The sequence below is a fragment of the Struthio camelus genome, chromosome 24, assembly GCF_040807025.1.
Source record: "Struthio camelus isolate bStrCam1 chromosome 24, bStrCam1.hap1, whole genome shotgun sequence".
Taxonomy (NCBI): Eukaryota; Metazoa; Chordata; class Aves; order Struthioniformes; family Struthionidae; genus Struthio; species Struthio camelus.
Window position 1 is genome coordinate 5802989 of NC_090965.1, and position 16619 is coordinate 5819607.

The following is a 16619-nucleotide window of genomic DNA, read 5'->3' on the forward strand; positions in this document are numbered from 1 at the left end:
TGAGCAGGCGGTGGGACTGGCTGGCCCAAGAAGCTGAGGCTGCTTTTGCCCCTCGCCCTCTCTATTTCTCCCTTTTCCCTCGGCCTTTCCCCTCTCCGGAGATGGGCACCAGCTCTCTCCCGGCGCTATTCTCTCTCTGAGGGGAGAGGGGTTCCTGACCTCCCCAACATGGCGGAACCAGCGACCCCCGCCTTCACAAGATGGCGGGTGGCGGGATCCGGGGGGTGGCGGCTTTTCTCGACCTTCCTGATATGGCGCTCATTCCCGCCCCGCCTCTGCTCCCCCAACAACATGGCGCCGGCTGCGCGGGCGGACGGAGGCTATATAAGCCCAGCGTTTGCCCTTCCCAAAATGGCCGCCCTAGTGGGGCCGCAGGCCCCTCCCAAGATGGCGGCCGCGCTTCCCTGCTCGCGGGGCGCTTCCGGCTGGGGCCTAGTCTCAGGGCCGCGGCCATGGCGGAGCTGACGGACGCGGAGCTCCGGAGGGAGCTGATGGCGCTCGGCTACCGGCCGGGGCCCATCACCGAGACTACCCGCAAGGTCTACGCCAAGAAGCTCAACTGCCTGCGCGCCGAGATGGCGGCGGCGAAGCGCAGGGGCCGCGGCGCCCCGCCGAGCCCGGCCCGCCCCTCCGCCAGGCCGCAGCAGGCCTCGCCGCCGCGCCTCGGCTACAGCCCCGCCGGCGCCGCCCGCGACAGCGAGGAGGAGGAAGAGGAGGAGGAGGAGGAGGAGGAAGGCGGGCCGCAAGCAGGGGGGCAGCCGCCCGCCGCCCGCTGGGGGACGGCCGGGCACGTAGCTGCGGCACCGGGCTCGCCGTCCCGCCGGGGCCCGGCCGCGGGGCTCGGCGCCGGCTCGGGGCTGTCGCTGGAGGGGTTGAGGGCGCCGAGCGCCGCGTCCCAGTGGGGCGCGTCCGCAGAGAGGAGCAGGGGGTTGAGCGCGGCCTCGAGGCCGGCCCTGGACGGCTCCGGCGCCCTGTCCCCGTGGAGCACCTCCATAGAGCGGAGCGGGGGCCTCGGCGCCGGCTCAGGGCCGTCGTCCCTGGACGGGTTGAGGGCGCCGAGCGCCACGTCCCAGTGGGACGCGTCCGCAGAGAGGAGCGGGGGCCTCAGCAGCGGGTCGAGGCTGTCCTTGGACAGCTTTGGCAGTTCGAGTCCCTCATCCCGTTGGGGAGCGTCCGCGGAGAGGAGCGAGGGCTTCGGCGCGGAGTCGAGGCCGTCCCTGGACGGCTTTGGGGATTCGAGCTCCCCGTCCTACTGGTACACGTCCGTAGAGAGGAGCGGGGGGCTCAGCACCAGGGCTGGGTTGGGGACAGCCTCGGATGGGGCTGGGGGCCTGAGCGCCGCGTCCCCGTGGGGCGCGTCCCCCGGCAGGAGCGCGGGGCTCGGCACCAAACCTCACTCCGGCGAAGGGAGCGGGGGGCTGACGCCCAGGAGCCAGTGGGGCACGTCAGGAGGAGGTGCCGGGGGCCTGAGCTCCCGGTCTCCATGGGAGACAGTGGGGGAAAAGAAGGGGTTATCTTCTAGCAGCTCATGGAGACGAGAAAGCGAGTTAATGCCCAGCACCCACTGGGGCACCACAGCAGCATCCGCGGGGCTTGGCAGGTTCAGTCACCAGACGCAGTTTGGGAGAGGAGAAGGGGACTTGGCTTCCAGCGTTCGGAAGGAGACAGAAAGGGAGCTGAAACCCAGCACCCTGGCAGGGGGGTTAACGCGTAGGTTCCCGTGGAGGACAGCAGGCGATGCGGGGTTAGCCTCAGGGACCCGCTGGGGAACAGCGGCAGCAGGACAGGGAACAACCTCCCGGACTCAGCTGTGGCGGTCAGCCCCCAAGCCGCGGCTGGAAGGAAAGGGCAAGGGCCTTGAATACTACCTCTCCCAGTTCCTCTGCCTTGCCAGCTTTGTGTTGCTGATGATTTTTTTGGGCATCCTCATGGTGAAGATGATTGGATCAGGCTGGCTTGACAGGACAGAGGAGAGTTGTACGTGCACTGATTTAATTCTGTTTTTAAGCTGTGTTCTTCACCTTTCTTTCCTGCTTTACCTTTATCCCTTCCATCTCCATCAGATTTATTATTCTTCTCGTTACCATAACTTGACATCTCTGTCTCTGTCCCCATTTCCCTCTCCCCTTGCCTGTGGGAAACCTTGTTAGTCATGGAAAGTAAGTCAAGTGTGTTTCTTTTCCAATGAATTCGGCCTCCAGTTCTTCAAAACCATGGATTTTATGGAGAGTGAAATTCCTGCTAGGCCAAGGATGTGTTTTGTGATTGCCCGTTGTGTAACCTAATGTCTGTGTAATTGCCCATTGTGTGTTTTAATGTTGGCCTCTACAAAGCACAGCCATTCGGTGTCCTTTATCCTAGCCGCATCCCAAGTATGGTGTTTGAATTGGTACCTCTGTACTTCAAGTGTGGTAGAGCTTCAACAGGAAACGAAAAGGGACTTTCCCATCACCCTGTGTTTAACACAAAGCTCCTAGCTAGAGCACACAGAAATATTGTTGCTTCATGTCTTTGAACTGAAAAAAAGAGGCTTGGTGGGTGGTTTGGAAGGTGCGAGTCCTGAAACTCAGTGCGCTGTATTGTATAGGTGTTTGTGCATTTTGCACAGGCTAGGAAGGCTGTTTCGTGCTTTCTCAAAGTCAAAATAAAACTGGCCGATATCATTGACATGAATTTCTGGTGCACATGTTGAACTCTTTTAGATATTTCTAAGCCAATGTTATTTTAAAGCAAGAAATCTTGCAGTCCAGCTGTAAATCAATTCTCAGATAGTTAAGATTGGTAAAAAGCGCTGTATCATAGACCTGTGGGTGGTATATACCCAATGGTTGGGGGGAGAGGAAGAGCTGTTAAACCAGAGGCCGTAATCTGCCAAGCAGACAGCTCCTTTAGCTGAAATACCTCCTCTGCTTTTGCCTTGAGGAGGTTTGATTTAAATCTCTTTTATCACCGTGATATATCAGGTGACCATGGCCTGCAGCAAATGACACCACTAGATTGTCAAAGATCAGTGCAAACTTCCAGTGTGGAGCAGTAGATAGCACAAGAGCATGAAACATCTACTTCAACAGGAGCGGTTAAAACATTCAGACCACGATTTTTACTTGCCAGCTGAACAGGGTTCATCATTTGCACCCTGATACAGAACACATTTTATTTGTTTTGCTTTCAATACTGCCTATCGAAGGAGTGCATTGAGTGCACGATTTGCGTAGCGAGGTACTGTGTAGTGAGATTAGGAATAGCAGGATCGGACTCGGAAGTAGAGCTTTTTTTAAACATATAATTACCTTCTTGATCAAAGCTCTTGTTTTGCAGCCAGCTAACTCTTCCTTTCCCTTCTTTCTCATAGTTAATCTCTTGCCTGTGGATTGTGACCAAAGAACAGATGATGTAAGCATACATTTATTTATCTTAAAATATTATGGACAGGGGAATCTCACAGAAGACTAATTATGGCTAGGTAGCTTCCACCACTATCAGCATCACTGTAAAATTATTGGTTCTGTCATGTTATTAAAAAGTTCTGATTTGCTGAGTTGGAATTAATAGGCCAGATTACACAGGACTGTGTATGAGACTCTGAAAATCCGTTTCTGTAGTAGTTGTAGCATAAGTAATATTGGCTTGCAGAAGAGGCTGTGCCTATGTTCAGCCTTAACATTGCATGATTGAGTGCAGCTAATTCCTTGAACTCCATTATAGTGTTTGTACAGTCCTGATTTTTTTTTTTTTCTTAACGCATTATTAGGATGGAAGGAAACTTTATGTTGGATTCAGAGTTAGGTTACTCTCTTGTGAGGTTTCTGGAGAGAGTCACTCGGCAGCCTGTCTGAGAGGACCTGCTCCTTTGGCGGCTGGTGGTGCAGTTCTGGGCTGTTGAGATGTGGGAGTTGGTGGCGCTTTCGAAGCATGTGTACTAGCTAACCTTTAACTCGGAAGCTGTAGATCTTTGCTGCAGAAGTGTTTAATTTGAACTAGTGAAGTGATGCATAGCTGAGCAAAACCCTATTGCTAATTTGTTTTCGTATTTTTGGCTAGTCTGACCGCTGTGCTGTTGCTGCTGATCTATTGATGTTTGTTACCTGTTTCTGGCTTTCAGTTCTGTCGAGCTCAACAGAAGGAGATTATAATGAACGTGCTGCATGAGTTGTATAACTACTTGTCAGTACAAGCTGGTAAGTTCCAATTGTCATTATAAAGCACTTATGAGCATTCAGCAAACTGCCTCTGCCAGCTGTCTGGACACTTTTAACCTTACTCTGAAGAGAGGAGTTTATGGAACAGTGAGTTCCACTTGAAGAGCTCTGGGAAAGTCAGGTAATAGAAGAATTAAAAAAAGATGAGTTTATTTTTAATCAGAATAGTGCTTAGCTAATGCACTGATATCACTGTGTTCTTGTGGAGTGGTCCTTATTTGCACTTCATATATTGGGAATTTGAGGTGCAAATATTCAGCTTTATGGTCCTTTTCTACCTGCATCTTAAAACAGTCCTCAAGACGCTCAGAGCCAGTAAGTGTAAACTGATGTACTCTTGCAAATAGATTTGAAACGACTTAAGAAATTGCCATCTCTCTGCTAAAGTGTGGTAACTGATTATGTGAGTGCCTCTGGTTTTTTCCATTGCTAGGTAAAACAGGCTTACTTAGCTCAGGAGCTAGCTGAACTCAGTACTGTTGCCAGTCTCTACTACATATATGGGAATCAATCCATGACTAGTATTTTGTGATGGAAAGAGTTGTTAGAAGTTCAGTGGATGTCTTTTTACTTTTCCAGTAACATACATAATAATGTTAATTGTTGAAAGTGCTTATGTTCCATTTTCTTTAAGACTTCACGCATTAACGAGGCGAGTCTTTTAGGCACTGAAACTTCACAGAATTTCTAAATCTTTTCAAATCAGACTTCAGCACCTGTGAAATTTCCATCGGTTTTACATAGTCTCTTAGCACATTTGTTTAGTCATCTTTGTGAAGCAAGATTGAGAAGCCTGAGTTTCTGGCCAGTACCTGTGTGCCTGGGTAGCAGATGAGGTAGAGCTGGGGAGTAGGCTCCTTTTGTAGCATTTTGAATGCTGATCCTTAACTCCAGTGTCACCATCTGTGATGCCTGATGGAAGAGGCACCTGTGCAGGACATTAGGTCAGAGAGGTTGTTATGTACTTAGCCAGGGGAAGAAATAGTTGTTTTTTTTCCCCTGATTCTGTATTGAGTAGCTCCACGCTGAAGCACGAGATTTGATTGTCCTTAGGTAACCTATATACAGTGGTTGAACATTTTATTAATAATCATAAGATTATCTGCCTACAGTATAAATCTTACCTAGGAATTATTTTACCCAGAGCTGTAGCTGATTTTTTTTTAAAGGCTAGCGTTTCCAGGCAGTTCATCGTATTTCTGAACTGTTTGAGGGCTTTTTTTCTAAAATGACTTCTGTCTCTTTTACTTTCTTACCAGGTAATTTTGAGTGTGGAAATCCTGAGAATCTAAAAAGCAAATGCATTTGGGTTAGTGAAGCAAGGGATCACGTGGTGGTGAGTAGGCTGTGAACACCTATTGTTATAACACAGTGCTTAGTCTCTTACAAGGCCATAAATAATAGATACTCAAGCAATTCACCATCTGTTTTACTTCCTCATCCTGTTTTGATTCTTCCCCATATCTCTTGCTTCCCCTTTGGGCAGTTCTGTTCTCAGCAGTTCTTTTGAAAATAATCTTCTCCTACATCTCTGATTCAGCCCCTGTAAATCTAACTTAATGGTGTGTTGTTTCAGTATAGTCATCAGTCTTCTGAAACCAGAAATTTCCCTGGACTGAGGGCTGGGCAGAAGAAAGATTTTTCCATACCCCAAAGTGTCAGAAGACAGACTGCTTTGATCTAACGTTCCAATTCTTTCATGGTAAACTGTCAGTAAGATTATGTTGTATTTAGTGGTTAGTCTTAGCAGTCTGGGGACAGTGTTATTTTACAGCATGCTTCATGCATCATCTACCGTAGTCATAAGATTTTGGTCCAGACCAACCTTCAGGTTTAGCTTTTTCCTTCTTCCCTTTGCAGGATTATGATAAGAATTAACCTAGGGGCAGACCACAGAATGAATTCTCCCCCTAACGTAATGAAATAATGTTATTGCAGTCTCTTAAATGAATAGAGAACTAATCTTCTTATGGATTCTCCCATACAGAATGTAACTGCTAGTTCTCCACCAAAGTTTGAAGCTGCCCTGGAATGGATACTGAAGAGTAACAAGGATTTAGGAATATGGTAAGTGGAAGCCTGCTACGTCAAAGTGGTGTCTCTCTGCGTTGGTTGACGTTATGTGGTTTGTCGTCCTGTGTGGTGTGCTCTAAAAGCTACGATACCTCCCTTTTTAGATTTCATAAAATAATCTGGAATCAGCTTTGTCGGTACTGGCCAGGCAAGCTTCTGCGTAGAAGGTAAGGTCCTGCAGCAAAAATTGGCAACTGAGGGCGTTCCTTCTCAGTCTGTCCCAGCCTTCGTGCTAGGGGATGTTGCGCTCACAAAGGCGCTGTCTTTCAGATGAAGCATAAATCTGAGGTCCTGGCTGCTTGTGGCTATCAACCATTATGTCACGCTTGCTGTGAGGTTCAGCAGTGCTAGTCCTGGTGTTCTGCCCGTGGCCTTGTGACTACAATCTGCTTTTTAAACTTTCCCACGTACTCAAACGCTTTTCCCTAGACGACTGTTTTATTCAGTACTGTTGTTGTAGGCAGTGCTTCAGAGTGGAGTTAGGTTCTTTGGCCAAAGGAATTGGATTTGATAAGTAACATGCTTCAGGAACCTTTCGGACCAGTATTTATGAGGAAGAGGGGGAAATAGTCTGTTGAATGGTATCTTTTCTTTAGTGTTAGTTGCTTTTCTAACAAAAACATATACGTATTAAAATGAACGGAAGGACTCCCACTGACTATGTAGGTCAGTCACAGGAAGGGCTTCTCTCTTTGGTTTCTTGGCTACCAGTTGCTACAGTTCACGAGAAGTGGCAGGAATGCTAGTCTCTTTGAGTGAAAAATACAACATTCAGATCGTTACCCAATGAAAGACTTACTCAGAGTCTGCCGACATCAGTATCTTCCGGAAAGCGTGCACTGCCTCCACTCCGTGTTAACTAACATTTGTTTGCATTTTAGCATTGCTAATTGTATCTCTGATTAAATGACTTGTAACAACAGTAACACTAGAGTTTGTGGGCGTAGCTTGCATAAATTCCCTGTGCTTTATTTTCCCTTATAAATTTGTATAGCTGTTTCTGTGATCTGATGGTCAGAGAGCAGCTACTACTTTGACTCTTGGTATGTGGTCATTTCCCAGGACAGGACATTGTTTCCCTAGTGGCAAGTTTGGATTTGTGGGTGGGTTGAGATCCAGAGTTTTCAAATACATTTTTGTACAGGAGCACTGTTCAAGTCAAGAGCTGTGTGACACTATATACTCCCTTTTTTGATTTTCATAATTAGCAGTTCTGCCAGCTTTTCACCAAATGGATCTACTTCCAAGAAGCCTATGTAGCGTGCAGAATGTGTTGAGCGTACTTTAAAAACCTGCAGGTGGCATTTTAGCAAACAGTACGTGAGGTTTTTTCCCTAGGTGCTAGTCGGAGAGGCAGAACTGAAAATGAGCTCTGCACTGGGTGATTCTGTTGCATATTTTAAACATTTTCCTGGAATTTGGATTGTAAATAAGACAGGGGAGTGGGAAACAATTGGGTGTCTCTTTGGTTACTGTAGAATGCAGTAACCAAATACAAGCTGTCAGCAGTCTGTGATCTCACCCTAGTAAACTGAGAAAGTGTCGTTGTCTAATAGGTTATTCATGGCAAACCTAGAATGAATTAATAGCTTTAAAAAATAAAATCCCCTTTATTCCAATTCCTCTGAATCTGATGGCTCTCACTTGGATTACTTGATGCCTGTTGGCCTAGAGTAGCTAATAAGGAAACCGCATCAGTGTGGATCTGTATATAAAGAAGTGAGTTAAAAGCATATCGGATAGCACAGCAGGTGTGCACAAGTGATTTTGCAGGAGGATGTGCTATCGATTTTGCCATGAATGCTTGCCAAGGGTGTGCCTGTTTTCTACTGCAGATACAGTTGATGTGTTGTCACTTTTCTAGCTAAACCGTTTATGCTCATCCATACTGAGGAAAACAGTGCAACCTCCATGGACATATGCAGTCTCCCTCAACTGCTCTCTGCAATTGCTGATGAGTGACTCAGTAAACATTTCCATTTCTGTGTGCTGGGAGGTGGGAATCCAATTTAAAGTTTAATCTTCTGCACGCTGAGAGGTGCTGTCAGAGAGTCTGCAGAGGGAGACTTTGGTTTACCAGTGGGAGCTCCAGCCCTGCTGCCTTTTCTACAGCCATATCCATTCCTTGCTAAGCAGCCAGTTCCAAAATATTCTGGAAAGAGGAGCTGCAAGGATGTGGTGTATTTTCTGTGTGGTGTACTGAACAAGTTAGTGCCTCTGCAGTCTGTTTGTTCTCCCTTTCTTGATTAAAGTCTGCAGTTGGAGTGTCTGTTCTCTTCAGTGAAGATTTCCTGCCTCTTCCCATTAGGTTGAAAGGCAGAGACCCTTCTGAACCAGTCACCAGAGTGGAGGAGGTGGTCTGTCTCGAATCAGCCCATCCTCAGATGGGGCTTGGCTGCCGTTTCCGTCGGGCAGTGATCACTGCCATTATGAACCTTTTCCTGTTTTTCTGGAGTAAGTCTGTAGTGTTAGTAATCATAGTAATCAGCTTCTCCTCTCTTTAGCTGTACGGATAAACATGCATGTGCACACACACACACACACACATTCTCCTAACCATATGAAATTACTAACAGAGGTGAAATAAATCTGCTGATGAGTTAATTTCTAATTAACCTTTGTTCTGGCAGCAGAGAGAGACCTGTAGACCTGCTCTTGTTCTGTGAGTGCTTAACACTTATTTTAAATCAGCAAGCTGATTAGCTCTCTGAGTATTCCTCAGGCACCCATTACTGTGGTCTGCAAAATGAGTATTTTAGCCTGCCTAAAAGATTTGGTTTCTCTTTCTTTTCTTGGACGAAGCTACGAAGTCTTCTGGCCTCTTTAGTAATGACTTGTAGCGTTTCAGTGTTAGACTTTATGGCAACAGTCCGTCATGCCCCAGCTGAGACAGAGGTCTTACTGAGATAGTTGATAACGAGAGATGGATGTTGACTGGAAGAGTTTATAATCTCACCAGGCAAGGTGAGGCTGAAAGGAAATGGTTAAGTTTATTGCAGAGGCCAAGATACTAAAGTTACTGATGTCGTAATGGGGGCCTTTGTCAAGGCTAAACCTTGAATAGAGAGCTCCTGAATTGTGGGCTAGAGCCCTGGCCTTTATTTCCTTATCAAGCACCTATTTTCAGAGCAGTGGAGCTTGACAGTTTTCCTAAGTCGTTATTGTGGGGGAGGCCTCTAGCAAAGAGATGGTCCTGGGATTTAGAGAATTAAGAGTCCTGTGGTCATCCAGAGGTTTCTGGTAGAAAAAAGCCCGTGATGAGGCCCTCTGACCAGCTCTTCCCCCATGTACGCATGCTCTTCTGCTGCAGGCGTTGTCAGTACCAAGGTTTTTGTGGGGCACAGCTGCCGTAATGAACAAATGAATTGCTTGGATTCAGTTCCAAGCAGGCTCTGGGTGGCAGGGAGTGGAAGGTGCCTCGGAGAAGAGGCAGAGTCAGAAATAAAACAGCTAGCATCCAGCAAGAGCATATATGTCAGTACTGAATGCCCTTTGTTTTTATTCTTCTCCCAGGTCTGATAACTCTTTGGGGGATCCTGATCTTCCTTAAGTATCGCTGGCGGAAGATGGCAGAAGAGGAACAAGCCATGTATGAAATGGTGAAGAAGATCATAGGTAGACTCTGGTAACTCTGTAAGCCAAGTAGCACTGTTCTCCTCTGCAATGTTGAGGCTTCTCACTGTTTGTTCTTCTGCCCTCGCAGCTGTTGTCCAGGACCACTATAAGGAATGGGAACGGAATCTGGAGCGTTACCCCTACGTTGGCATCCTCCACGTTCGAGACAGCCTCATCCCTCCTCAGAGCAGGTGAGCTGAGTTTCCTTCTTGAAGGAGGGCTGTCAGCTTGACATTATTCAGCTCAGAACCTCAGTTAGGGGGTAACGGACCATGAGCAGGCAATTGATGGGAAGCTGGAGTGGAAGCAGAATCTGTCTGGCCTTTCGGTTTATAAAGGATTTTGACATAACTCAGGCTGTGTCTTAACCTGCTGCAGATTAATGTGACAGTCCTGGGGCTGATATTTGGAGCAGTTGCACAGGTGTACTGTCATTGTTCTGTCAAACAGTAATTGGATTTTGTTTTGCCTGGGCATGGAGTACCTTATTTTCTTCCCGTCTAATCTGAGTTGGATGCTATCCTGTTTCTCAGCTGTCCTACCTTGTTCTCCAGGCAGGGGCTGCGCTTTTCAGAATGAACCTTTCCGTGAGTGGAAAAGGGTATCATGATGCTTTTCTGAAGTGGCTGCGTGTGTTGCCTGCCTGGAAAATTACCTGTTTGAGTCGGGCAGCTTTGAAAAGCTTTTGGAAAAACAGCAAGATGGCTGTTCTTGTGCTTTTTCTGAAAGGAAGCATGGTCAAGATAGTTGTTCCACAGCTGATGGAGCTGTGGATAGGAGCCTGGTTCTTGGTGACTGTGTGCTATCTGTTTCATCTTTACAGGCCTGTTTCTTGCACTTGGAGCTGCTCTGCAGTATACATAGCATTCTGTGCTGTTAAGAGGACAAAGTCTTGAAAGTTCTCACCTTTAACTGGTCATGGCACTACCAGCAGGAAAAAGCTATTTCAGCTGTTTTGAACTGATCTCAGTGCATGTGGTGTCCAGAATTACTGGGCTCCAATTCAGAACTGGGGTGAACTCCAGTCTGTGTTCCCCGATCTGAGATCTTTCTGCATGCTGGAAGGGTGGGGGCAGTTTGCCAACTGAGTCTTTTCCCAGCATGAATCAGGTTTGAAATTGAGGGCATTCACCAATCTTTTTGTACTGCCAGAGGGTCTCACGTTCTCCACTGGCAGGAGTTTTGTCTTTGTGTCCTGGTCTGAAATTAGCTTTAAGCCAAAATTTTGGTTTAATCTCCTTCACTGCCTGCATGGGGAACAGGAAGAAGCTAGCAGTAGCTTGCTCAGCAGCCCCAATTGCTGTAAGCCGGAAAGCACAATGAGGATTTGATTCTATTTTCTTTTCTTTTGTTGTTGTTTCTTCTAGAAAAAAAATGAAGCGGGTCTGGGACAGAGCTGTGGATTTTCTGGCTTCAAATGAGTCACGGATTCAGACAGAGTCGCACAGAGTAGCGGGAGAGGATATGCTAGTGTGGAGATGGACTCAACCTTCTTACCTCTCAGACTCGGAACACTAAAGAGGAGCAAAAGCTGAGCTGTTGATGTGGACCTCTGCAAAGGGACGCTCCCTCTTCGGATGGTGGGAAAGAGCAGGTCAAGGTCCTAATCCCCTCAGGCTGGGGATTGCACGCATCTCTGCTCTTCTTTCAGAAAATCTTCACACAAAAAATTCAGGGCAATAATCTTGGCTTGTAAGGAAGATGGGCTTGAGCTGGTGGGAAGCTCAAACTGCACCAAAGTTAGACTTCCAGCGGATGTCTGGCTTCCACAGGCAAGCAAACCTAGAACAACTATCTAGACAGAAAAAAAAAAAAAAGAAGCCTACCTAATAGGGAGGGACTTGGGGTCTCTGTGACAAGAGTTAGCTGTTTAAAATTTGACCTCAATCCTGCAAAGGCCAACCGGTGGCAATGTCCATCAGGGAATGTTTTTTAAAGAAAAGACTAACATTTCCCATGGAAACATCTGGGTGGCAGTTAAGATGCGTTTTGTTAGAGCTTGTTTTTATCAGTACAGAGACTGTGCCAAAAGCACGTAACTAATTCCTAACAAGGAAACTGTTTGCATCTGCTTCACCCTTTAAAATTGGAGCGGGGGAAAAAAATTGGGGGAAGGTGGTCCTAGAGGAAGGGCAGTCTGATGTGCCTTGAGTCGTTTGGGCTGGATGGTAGGGAGGAGTGCTTGTGACCCTGATTACGCTTTGTAAGTCTGCAATCTCTGCGCTTTATGTTATGGGGGGGAGGGAGGGCAGAATCTGGAAAGTGAAGGATCTAGGAAGCTATAGAAAGCTCTTTCTTAACAGCTGCGGCCAAAGGGACTGCTTCATGGGTTATTAAAGAGCAGCTTTGGAAAGGCTATTAGGGATGAATGTACATGTTTATCCTGGGCAGCTGCAATGTGTGTGCTGTGTGTCAAAGCAGAGATACACTGCGTGGAGCGTTGGTACAGGGATTGTTTGCCACGTTAATTTTTCTGCAGCCTCACAAGAGGTACAAGGTTTGGTGATCAATCCTCTGTTCATGCTTCAGGCATCGTATTTTGCGTCTATAATCATTTGGTTACTTAAGTTTGTTTTTTATGTCCAGCAAAGGAATGTTTGTTTCAAAGAAAATAGCACCATTGTGTGACAGCTTAGGCTGAGCAGAGACACTGTTAATCTGCTTTTCCCAATGTCATAAAACTGCTGTCCAGCTCACTACTAAGACAGCAGGGACCAAATTCATTTCTGGCATAAGCTAGTAAAACCTGCAGAGAGAAGCCAGCAGTTAATTTGAACCCATGTAATTAGTAGATGATGTTCTCCTTGGCATCACGGGTGCGATGTAAATGGTTGCATTCATCTCTGATGCTGGATGTATGGAGAGCTTCCTCTCCAGGTCCTGGTTCAGCCTGGGAGGGCTGCCAGAGCCCTGCTCGCCGGCTGGCAGGTTGATGATGCCGCGCACAAGGTGAGTTCCTTGTGCTGGGTCCCTGCTCTCCTCCCAGTTGTGGAGTCTGCACTTCTCCCCCCGCTGCTGGCTTTGGTGGGGTTTTCTGCCTATGCACCCCGTAGGCTGCAGAGACTGCTCACATACCTCCTGCTGGCTCATCAGCCAAAACACGTGGGTAGAGCAGCTTTCTCCAAGAACAAAACACTAGGAGGTCTTGTACGTTAAGTGGGAGATATCCTGCATGGAGTTGATTTTTATCCCCATATGTTCTTTTTGGTTGCCAAGGTAGGGTGTTTGAACAAAAAAGGAAACTCAACAGCTGTCTCTGAGACAATAACCAGCTTCTTCCACTGTTTTTAAAATAGGGGATAAAATGAAGGCAGCCTTGATTCTTCTCAAGTCTTGTAACAAGATCTTCAGTGCTGTTGTAAACATTTTTGCAAACACCAGTGCCTACATTTTTAGGCCTCTTTAAAATGCTTGCGGGGTTTGGGTTGACTTTTTTTAACCGTCCAGATCTAAGGTGAAAAGTGAAGTGTTGCAATCACTTTGTATTCAACTTGTTTTTGTAGACTAAATTTCACTGGTTTGGTGCTATTTATTATATGCTCAATTTAGCTCTGTACATCAATATATGGAATAAATTTATTACAAATGATTGTTACCTTTGTTTGTGTTGAGGAGTCGCAGGTTGTGTTAAGTGTTTTGCTCATGCAGATGAAATAGGTCCTGCTCCAGAGAGCTCACTTTCTAAGAATAAGACTGAAGATAGCATGGGGATTACCTGACGGCCTAATGAGACAATACGGATCCGTGTGATACTCGGTGATCTTGGCATAGTAGCCAGCTGTCTCAAGTGTTTGGTTGCGAGTTAAATCTGTTTTGGGACTAGTTGGCATTAAGCAGAGAAGGTGTGTGAAAAGCAGTTACCTTGTTTAGCTGCATTTTGATGAGACTGACAGCTTTGAGGACTGTGGTATTATAAATATTAGTCTAGCAGGTTGGTTGGTATTGCTAGGGTATAAAGCATTTATTTAAAGCAGGGAATGGGATGGAACAATAAGTCTATGGGAATTGGCTGAGAGTGCTTCGAGCTTCAGGTGGTTTGTACTTGCTCTTTTGGATAGGTCTCTCGCATGTTGGGGTGTCTGAAGTCAACAGGCTCTTCAGTGAATCTTGACTCTGTTGCAGGCTGTTGCCAATGCTGTGTGTCATGGCATCCTCAGGCCATGGTGAGCTTGCCTTTACAGAGTGTTTTGGGACGTGATATGAAGTCCAAATCATGGTATAGGAAGAGTGGGAAGTGGGTGAGGGTGCTGGAGTGTAGTGCTGGGTGGAACTGGTGCTCCATTCTGTCCTGTCCCGTGTCATGGGACACGTCCCTTCCCTCATGGTGCCTCAAGGGTTAATAGGCATCAAACAAGGCTATTAAAAAGCATTGCAAAAGGGAGGATATTTGTGTCAAGGGTAGAGGCAGAAAGTCAAGTCTTAGGTTATTTACTAGGTACCTGAGTTTCCAAGGTTGTCTGGTGGGTAGAAGACACGCAAATCCTGCATGAGCGCTAGCAAGTGTGAGTTGTCTTTTGGGTCCGTTTGCCTGAGTGTTTTCAATTCCTTTCTCTTACCTGGGTGACAGTGACTCAGAACATGTGCTACTGCAATTTTTAGCTTCCTGCAAAGTCTGCTCATGAAACGGTGAGTGTGGAGTCTGTGAATCATCATTGTGTAACTTCTGTGGACATGGTTGACTCACTCATGTTTGGTTGGAGAGATGTTTAATCTCCTAACGTAGGTCTGGATTACAAAGGGGTGAGATTTCCACCAGCACGAAGGGTGGTTAGCGACACAGCTCCTGTTGGAAGTCGGTGGGAGCTGGCTGCCTCCTCTCCGGTGCGAGAGTTGTTGCTAGGGTATGGGGACAAAAGGAAATGCAAGGCTAAATCTCTCCTCTGAACCTGCGTTCCTGGGTAGATGCTTTTACCCAGTCTAGGTTGCTAAGTTACAGCTGGAAAATATTCAAGGTTAGGAAATAGTCTTCAGGTTGGTGTAATTACATGCGCCAGTGGATGTTTGCTTTGAACCAAGTTGCCAAGATATGTTCTGTGATAGTCTTCCCCCCGTGTCTGTCCTTTCATTTGCTATCTTGGGAGCAGAGACTAGTTAATGCTGCGCTTGCTGCCTTGCTCCTGCTTGCTCTGTACAAATTGTCTTGATGATTTCTACAGAACTAGCAGTTTTCCCAGAACCACAGGCCCATTCAAAGAAGGGGGAATAGCTGGGTTCTCGATCTTCCTTCCCTGCTCTCTGCTCTGCTTACAACTTGCATCAACTCCACCAAAGTTGCTAACACCCCCCTTCCCACTTTCTTGTAAAGTATTAGGATGCTATAAATAAGTTCGCAACTGGTGGGCTGATAAAGCCATCGCATCCCCTCACTGTCAGAAAGAAAAATATGTACCAACAAGGAATCTAAAATAAAATTTGCCCTTTATCTTTTTATTTCCTGCTTCCATTTAAAGGCTTTCATATTAAATGTTTTGTCTCCTGCTGACATGACAGATGATGCTGTGCTTATTTATGGGAAGCAGAGCTAGGGCGCTGTGCCAGTTCTACTGGAAAGATCAACATGAGCTAGAGAATAAAAAGAACGGCCAGTGAGTCCTGCCCGAAGGACCCTCCTTCCGGCGCTGCCCCCTGTCCAAAGCAATCACTCCAGCGTGCCTCTCCTGGGCTTTCCGCCACAACTTTGTTCAACCTTTAAAGAACGGCCCTTGCACTTGGACAGTTGCCTCCAGGCAGGTGCTGCAAAAGGCTTTATACCCACTGACGAACCGAACCTCCCCGCAGCAGAGCACGAGGCGCGAGTCCTGTAGTCACCTCTTTACCCTCGCCGGTGCTTTGCCAGCAACTGCAGAGCCAACCATGGAAACCAGATCTCTGGACTGCCTGGCTGCTGCTGTGACCGTTTGACCAACCAACCTCAAAGTAGCAAATGAGTTTTGTGCGGACACTTGTGTAATGGGAGAGGTTGGTGCTAAGCTCTGACCCAGGGCCTGCGGGCGTCTCTGGACGTCTTTGCGTTGGCTCTACGGTACGAGCAGGCCTCCACGGCTTGTGGAAACCTCGCTTGGCTTAGAGCTAGCGCTCGGGGCTGGGGTCGTGCCGTTGGCTGGAGCGAGCTTTGGGCCTGAGCGCTGCCGGGCGCCTCGGGGGCAGCCGGGGTGCTGCTGGGAGCCCCTTGCGCCTCTTCCCTCTCCCGGCAGAGGCGTCGCTGCCCCGGGCTGCGTGACTGCCCTGCGGGTGTGCAGATACCAGAGCCCTAACTGATCTGCTGTGACGGGGGAGAAGTGCCTGACTCGTGTCAGAGCGATCGTCTTTAGGGCTGCCTTCAGGTTGTTTATGTCCCTGCTCCAAAACAGCACCCGGCGGCAGCAACAACAGAGCAAAGCGCGTGGAGCAGGCAGGAGCTGCTACCCTGCCGCCGGCTTAAAGGGGACGAGCTGGGTGCAGCTAAGCCGCTGCCCTGTTGGAGCGGCTCAGAAGCGGGTTGGGGATGGATTCAGCAGCAGGTTCAGCCGCGGGGCCCAGAGGTGCTGGCTTGGCGCAGGCGTGGGGCGTTGTGTGTCGTGGGGTCGTCAGCGGGCGGGTGGGACGCCTTAGCTGCCCCCCAGCTGCAAGAACGGGGAGAGAAAAATGAAAGAGCAACTGAAGGATGGCCCAAAAGAGGGAAAAACCTAGACCGCTAGTATCAACGCAGGAGAGGAGGGAAGTTGACGCTGTCAACGCCGTTCGCGTGGGCAG

General features: G+C 47.8%; 1 protein-coding gene across 1 annotated transcript; it reads left to right on the plus strand.

Moving 5' to 3' along the window:
- The first annotated feature begins 387 nt into the window (after nucleotides 1-387).
- LEMD2 (LEM domain nuclear envelope protein 2) lies at nucleotides 388-13476 on the plus strand. Its single transcript, XM_009671827.2, has 9 exons — nucleotides 388-1977; nucleotides 3353-3393; nucleotides 4103-4178; nucleotides 5459-5535; nucleotides 6187-6266; nucleotides 8581-8726; nucleotides 9786-9887; nucleotides 9976-10078; nucleotides 11255-13476. The coding sequence occupies exons 1-9, from the start codon at nucleotides 453-455 to the stop codon at nucleotides 11403-11405; spliced, it is 2301 nt and encodes a 766-aa protein (XP_009670122.2). The 5' UTR covers nucleotides 388-452; the 3' UTR covers nucleotides 11406-13476.
- Nucleotides 13477-16619: the final 3143 nt, after the last annotated feature.

What these genes read in the sequence shown, in the direction of transcription:
- LEMD2 (XM_009671827.2), top strand. Translation starts at nt 453, where the DNA reads ATGGCGGAGCTGACGGACGCGGAGCTCCGGAGGGAGCTGATGGCGCTC. An exon ending in TGACAGGACAGAGGAGAGTT is followed by an intron (nt 1,978 to 3,352) that starts GTACGTGCACTG and finishes TCTTTCTCATAG; the next exon opens with TTAATCTCTTGCCTGTGGAT. An exon ending in AAGCAAGGGATCACGTGGTG is followed by an intron (nt 5,536 to 6,186) that starts GTGAGTAGGCTG and finishes TCTCCCATACAG; the next exon opens with AATGTAACTGCTAGTTCTCC.